At 56.4% G+C, this 7,152-nt stretch overlaps 1 protein-coding gene across 1 annotated transcript; it reads right to left on the bottom strand.

The window, feature by feature from the left end:
* Positions 1-416: 416 nt before the first annotated feature.
* Positions 417-6,301, bottom strand: WFIKKN2 (WAP, follistatin/kazal, immunoglobulin, kunitz and netrin domain containing 2). Its single transcript, XM_049771010.1, has 2 exons — positions 5,741-6,301; positions 417-2,860 (listed from the first exon to the last, which is right to left on the bottom strand). Exons 1-2 carry the CDS (start codon positions 5,939-5,941, stop codon positions 1,340-1,342), a joined length of 1,722 nt encoding a protein of 573 aa, XP_049626967.1. The 5' UTR covers positions 5,942-6,301; the 3' UTR covers positions 417-1,339.
* Between the last annotated feature and the right edge of the window lie 851 nt (positions 6,302-7,152).

The following is a 7,152-nucleotide window of genomic DNA, read 5'->3' on the forward strand; positions in this document are numbered from 1 at the left end:
GTTGCAGTGATGAGATGGTAACTCTCATTGCAGGGGACTGCTGGCATGTGAAACAAACATGGGGCTCAGGGCATCCCTGCCTTTTCCCTCCTCTTGTGCACTGGGGGAGTTCGGTGGTCTCCCCTCCTCAGAGCAACATGAATCCTGAGAGTTCCATCCCTCCCCAAGCATGCCCCTGCGGCCATATATTTCCCTCATCCTCTAAGGATCCATCCTCTTCCAGGCTTAAAGAAGAATCCCACAAGCAAGACACTGATACTATGAACTTTTAATTGGGGTCTCACCCCCTACATTCAAAGAAGAAACCAGAACTATGAAATCCACCCCAAGACCATCTTCTGCTTCGTAGTGGCATGAGAACAAAATGAAGAACTGAGGAGAGAAGGGAGGGAAGATGTAGAAATGAAAGTGGGTTTCCCGCATCTTTTGTCTAGGGTTGGGGTGTCTGGACCCTCAAAGAAAATTCACCAACAAGATCAACAACTGCAGCCTCCCAGCAGCAGTCCCCTGCAACTCCCGAGATGGCCAGCAGGTGGGAGCATCGAGCCGATCCTACTTCCCCTCCTCCTTTCTTTCTCCACCAACCCTTCCTCCCCTGCCTGCTTTTTCTCTTCCTTTCTCATCTTACCAAAATAGATGCTGCTTTTGTCCTAAGAAACCCCTGGCGCATGAAAGCACGCTGTCCCTGTAAAGGGACCATTCGACAGCTGCACAGGCCAACCACTAGCGCGTTTCAGGGGTGCGACAACAACTCACGACTCCTCGGCACCCAGTGAAGCGTTCAGAAAAGGTCTGTTCACTTGTTTGGAATGACGGACAGTGACTCGACAAAGCAGCCATCACCAGAGCCAGGGAGAAAGATCTGGTCTCTCAGGGTGCTGTGGGGACTCAGTGACCACAGAGCCAGCTAGGTCAGAGCACAAATAAATGCTCCTGTCCTGCTGTCTGCACACGGCCTGCACCCCACCTGCTCTGCCCTCACTCAGGTGGTCTCTGCTAAGGGGTGCAGAGTCTGGGCCCTCTCTTTCTCTTGCAAAGTGATATATTCCCGTTCCTGAGCCTCCCCCACCACACCCCATCTTTATGGCCCCTGGGGAAGGGGCAGTCCCAGGGAGGAGAATGATACCTCTCTGTGCTTGCATCACTGGGACTAAGGTGACTCATATATAGGTTTCTCTGGGGGACCCTTGGTTCAGATCAACACGGATTTCTGATGTGTGCCAAGACAAATGACTCTCCCCCTGCATGATGCTGTCTATTGGGCTTTGTCCAGTTTGCTTACTGAGGGGCATCAAGGTTGGGAGAGAAAATGGGATTGGGGTGAAGTGGACTGAGAGGCTCAGTGTAAGCCCAGGAAATCCTTAAGGAGGTCACAGGTTTTCTTGTGCTGAACCTCCCGCAGCTTCCTGACCCGCCGGGGGCTCGACACCCCCACAAAGCTGTCAGGCCGCAGCATGGCCATGCCGCCGTCCACCTCACCCATGATGATGAGAGGGGTCCCCCCCACCGTCACGTTGGGGCAGGGGCAGGCCCAGTCCACATGGAGCAGCGTCACTTCCAGGGGCTCCCGGCCCAGGAACTTGAGGCCCATCTTCTCATCCTTGAGGACCTCGTCCACCGTCACCAGGGCACGGCCCGAGTCGGGCTCCTCTGTGAGCTCAGAGACCCGGCCCAGGATGACAAAGTCGCTGCGACAGAAGCTGGTCACCAGCTTCTGTCTTGGCTTGCAGGCCCTGCAACGCTGGTTGCCCCTGGGGAAAGGGCAGGACTCCTCGCAAGCCTCTCTGCTCTCGAAGTTGTTGCCATTGCCTTCGCAGCCCCCATACACGAAGGACTGGCACTGGCCCGTCTGGCTGTTGTAGGCCCAGCGTGGAGCGTAGGCCCGGCAGGGCCCCTGCAGGGCAGGGAGGCTGCACAGGGCCAGAGGCCCGCTCATGCAGGCCAGCACGCAGGCCTCGTAAGTGTCAAAGTGGTTGCGATTGTGGTGGCAGCGGCCAGTGGTGAAGGTGAGGCAGTTATTGGCCTGGGCATCGAAGTGCCAACGTGTCTGTTCCTCACCACAGTCTTCACTGTCTGGTGGCTGCAGACAATCAGCCGCAGGGAAGGCCGTGCCATTGGGGCTGCTTTCTACACTGCCCACGGCCTGCCCAGCCCGAACCACAGACAGGGGGAAGTCGGCCCGAAGGACCCCAGCTGTGTTGCGGGCAGTGCAGGTGTAGATGCCAGCGTCCTGAGGCTGGGCATTGTAGATGACTAACTGGGCAATGTTGGTGACCACCACGTTGCCCCGCACATGGTTGGGTCGCATGATCACATTCTCTCGGTCCTCTAGCTGCTTCTCCCAAGTGACCTCGGGCCTGGGCCGGCCTGCCACATCGCAAAGGAAGCTCACAGTCTCCCCGACTGTCACCGACTGGTGGGCAGGGTGAGTGAGCAGGGCAGGGGCTGCCAGGTCCAGCCCAGGCGTCTCGGGGGAGGTTGTGGTGGGGCGCACAGTTGTCTTGGGCGGTGGGGGGGTGGTGTTGGGCCAGGTGAAGTGATAACGACAAGTGACCACAGCCAGCGTGATGCCCTTGGAGCAGGCCTCGGCGTCCATGTAGCAGCGATTGTAGTAGGTGAGGCCGTCAGAGGCACAGGTAAAGCTGGGCTCCTTCTCACACCGCTCTTTGCACTTGCACACAGCCTGCCCATCCCAGATGTCACACTCAGAGCCCTGCTGCAGACACGTGAAGTGGTCACATGAGGCCTCCGTGGGCATGCCCACTGCGCCCGTCCGCCCCTTCATGTCCATGTAGCGTGCAGCAACGCAGCTCCGGGTCCCACACACGTTGGGGCAGCACTTCTCGTGGGTCTCACACTCCTGGGGAGAGTTGGACCGAGAGGCCTGAGCCATGCAGGAAAGAGAGAGACCCACATTCCACACCCCCGACATACAATCTGATTTTTGGGTCACACCTGGCAGCGCTCAGGGGTCACTCCTGGCTGTACGCTCAGGAATCGCCCCTGGCAGGCTCGAGGGACCATATGGGATACTGGGATTCGAACCACCTTCCTTCTGGATGCAAGGTAAACGCCTTACCTCCATGCTATCTCTCCGTCCCTGCGACATACAATCTGGGAATGAAACATGGGTCTGCCCCCACCTCCCCGACCTGAGTAAAACTAACAGTGAAAAGAGCAAACAGACACTCAGCACCTATTGTTTGCCAGGGCTCCTTCTATTTTGGTGTTTTTGGTTTGGGGGCCACAACCAGCCAGGCTCAGGGGTTACTCTTTGCTCAGGGATCACTTCTGGTAGGAGCTGGAATGATATTACGGTGGGTAAGATGCCTGCCTTGCATGTAGCCAACTTGGGTTTGATTCTTGGCATCCCATATGGTTCCCCAATCTCCGTCAGAGGTGATTTTTGAGCTGGTGTGACCCAAAATTCAAAAATAAACAAAAAGAAATCACTCCACGGGGTTAGAGTGGTGGAGTTTGCTTTGCACGTGGCTGACCCAGGATGAACCTGGGTTCGATCCCCAGCGTCTCATATGGTCTCCCAAGCCAGGAGTGACTTCTGAGTGCATAGCCAGGAGTATCCTCTGAGCATTACCAGGTGTGCCCCCCCCCCCCCCCGCCAAAATAAAAAAAGAAAGAAAGAAAGAACTCACTTCTGGCAGTGCTCATGAGATCTTATGAGGTACTGGGGATCAAACCCAGGTCGGCCATGTGCAAGGCAACTTGGCTCTCTGTAATACCACTCTGGCTCCTCACTTTCTACTTTGGAGGGAAACCACATCCCATAGTACTTGAGTCTACTTCAAACTTGGTGCTTCAAAGACCATGGAGAGTCAGGGCTTGAACCCTGGCCTCCTGCAAACCTGAGCTCTCTCCACACTGCCAGGCTCCCTTCCAAGAACTCAGACCTCTGTCATCTCCTTCCATGCTCATCAATGACCTTAAAATTAGGTGCCTGCCATCCTCACTTCAGAGGGGACACTAACAGAAGTGAGGGACAGGGAGAGGGACACTCAGTAGGAACAGCATGGGTGGATGGAAGAGATTTCATGCCAGGAGCAGAATCAGGCTTTTTCTTCATTTCACAAGCAAACAAGGCTTAGTGTGGAATAAGCGCTCTGCCTTTGAGCCTTTGGGTTGTTTTATTTTTTTTCCTTAGAAGGGAGTTTGCCCAGGCTGGATTAAGAGGGTGACCCCAGTGCTAAAAAGGAAAAGTCAGGCACCCCTGACTGAGACAGAAATTCAGGGCTGAACATATTTCAGGAAGAGAAGCACTGAGAACTCCAGAGCAGGGTCCAACCTTGACCCCCAGCCCCAAGGAAATATAGCCAGACTCTCATTATTAGGCCCAATATGGGGGGACACTTCCCAGGAAAGTCCCCAAAAAAAATAAGTCCCCTTGAGTAGCAAAGGTCAGGCTGGCTGAGCTGCCTGGCAGCCAGCAGGGATTTCTGGACTCTAGGTGGAGTCGCATTAGTTTAACTCCTCGAAATGAGCACCACGGTCTGGAGCAGGCATAGATTCTTGGGACATTTTCAAGGAGACCACATGGTGCCCATAGGCAGTTCCTAATCCCCAGTAGTAGCGCCACCAACAAGTCCCCACCAGGGAGGGCTCTAGGGGCCAGACTGTTCCTCCAGCATTCAGACATTCCAGATCAGCTAAGAGGGGAGCACAGCCCCCGCCTGCTTGTTTACTGTTTTCCCCCTTTTGGCTCAGAATGAGGACTTTGTTTTGCAGCCTTTGCCTGGCATCAGCTGCCAGGCTATGGTGGGATGGAAGTGGCGGGGGTGGGGTGGGGTGGGAGGGGACTGCTTTGGGATAGGGATGGGAGATCTCAGAGCAGCCCAGTTTGAGGACTCCATGAGACCTCAATGAGACCCAGAATACAGCTTTGTGCACAGAAGGCTGAGTCCTTGGGGACCAGGGCAGGTGTATTTCTGGGCACTCCTGAGGTTCAGGTTATATTCAGAGGTTGTCTCCAGAATTTTGTTTCCCTCAAGCCCATGTGATTGACCAGGTTAACCTGTAACCATGATTTGATCTTACAGCTATGAGGGGGTTCACTTGGTAGGATGGACTACTGTCCTCCCACTCCTGCACCCCCATTCCCTGCACCCCACCACAGTTCACATGTGGCACCTGGCGTAATTCTCTCTAGAGCCAGTCTATTTCCTAGACCCCAGCCATTTCCTGAGGCATCCCACCCACAAACAGAACCTTTGTCCATACAGACATGGATCAGTAGGCCCCTCAGCACCAGGAGAAGGAGCTGGGATGTTAGGGGATGCCCAAGTTCACTGCCTGCTGCAGGGGTATCACCTAAGGATCCTACCTGGGCACTCAGGCAGCTTGCAATGGGGTTCACTCCCTCCCTGTCACCCACAGAACCACCTTGAGCTCCTTCCACCTTCCATTCACCCTGCCTGAGGGGCACAGAGTGCTAGTCCTGGGGGCCTCTGCTTTACCACGTAGCTCTCAGGCCACTCTCTCAGCTCCCTGGTGGACTCTATGCTGCACCATCTCGAGTGTCTGCCCTCCCTGGCGATGGACCCACAGATGCCAGCCAAAGTCAACCACAGCTGGCATAGGCCAAAACACTGATTCCAGCACTGTGGAACTCAGACATCGCACCTGCCTTCTGCCCGGCCTTCTCCACCTCCACCTGACCCAGGCCCCCTCTCTTCCAAGACGCTGTCACATTCAAGCGGTCCAACTCCGGCTTCTTGATTCTACTTACCTGGTCTGTCTCACATTCCCGCTTGCAGGTGCTCTGGGCATCCACCCAGAGGTTGGGGTTCATATCATTGGGGCAGATGCCAGCGTGGGAGTAGCGGATGGGCGGCAGTGCCCGGTTCTGCAGCGGCACCCCCAGCAGCAGCAGCAAGGCCGCCACCTGTCCCCAGCGGAACCAGAGCTCCAGGCCCCCGGGGCACCTCATGGTGTAAGTGACGATGGTCAGAGATCTCCCCTGCGATGAGGCCAGGGGCTGGGCCCCACTAGGGTCTTCTGGGGGGCCTGCAGACACCTGCCCCCCCCCCTGCCCCTGCAGCCTTCCTCTTCGCTGCTGAGGCTGCGGCTGCCTGTGCGGCCTCTGAGGGGCTGGGTCGAGTGAGCAGAGCGGTTTCAGATGAAAGGGAAGAGTCTCAGCAGGGGAACTCCCTCTCCAGGGTTGCAGGAGAGGGGCCGCAGCGGGGGGCTCTGGGACGCAGATTCTGGGCCCACCCGAGTGGGAGCGTGCTAACCTGCCGCTTGTCACCGGAGGCTCTGTCTTCTCTGTCCCGCCTGACCACTGACTAGTTGCAGAGAAAGCAAAGCTGGAAGCAGTTGGGGCCTGTATCTGGCACGGTGGGACACCTGCTTGTTCTGGACTCCAGGAGGCCTTTTAACCCCTTCAGAGGCCAGAAACGGCCTGTGCCTGGAGGGGGGTGGAGGAGTGGGCCGCAGGACACGCCAGCTCCCTTCCAAGGAGGGCTTGTTCCTGCCCCCTCCTCCTTGGGCCGCCCCCCTCCTCCCTTTGGCCACCTCTGAAGAACACACAATCGCTTGTTACAGGGAGGGACCGGCCTCGGGTTAGCATAGCGGCCGCCACACTGGAGAGCAAATGACGTGGAAAAACAACAAGTTCATGGTCACGGCGGGGCGGGCCTGAACCAAGCTGTGCAGTGTAAGCTGATTCCCACATAAGCCCTGCACCTGGGGGTTGATTCCTGGGACACTGACACCTTTAGGGGGCACCACCCCTGGACACTGGCACCTGTGTGGGGGGCAACAGGACAGCTCCACATCTCAATTCTGGGCAGTTTGCATCTCAGGTTCCAATTTGGATGAATGTTCCAACCCTGACAACCACACCAGACATGCTCAGGTATCAGCTGCTGCCTTTGGTACGTTCCTCACGACTCAGATCCTCATCGGCCCTAAGTAAACCTGCATCTCCTGAGGGTGCGGACAGCCCAGCGACCATGCACACAGCTGGAGTGTCTGCTGTTCAGAGAGCTCCTTGGGGTGCCACACACCCTCTCACTCAGAGTAGAAGAGCCATTTGTAAAGGAGACCTGCTATGAGGCGTGATGGCAAGATTGCTGGCCAATGTTTCCTGGGCACCTTCCTCATATGTGACAGATGCCCTGGGCATTGTCTCCACACAAT

This window comes from Suncus etruscus, chromosome 1 (genome assembly GCF_024139225.1).
Source record: "Suncus etruscus isolate mSunEtr1 chromosome 1, mSunEtr1.pri.cur, whole genome shotgun sequence".
NCBI lineage: Eukaryota > Metazoa > Chordata > Mammalia > Eulipotyphla > Soricidae > Suncus > Suncus etruscus.

Bases quoted from the DNA above. Each gene is read 5' to 3' on its own strand.
- WFIKKN2 (XM_049771010.1), bottom strand. From the start codon at position 5,941: ATGAGGTGCCCCGGGGGCCTGGAGCTCTGGTTCCGCTGGGGACAGGTG. The intron at 2,861-5,740 runs GTAAGTAGAATC...AACTCTCCCCAG, and splicing joins GGGAATGTGAGACAGACCAG to GAGTGTGAGACCCACGAGAA.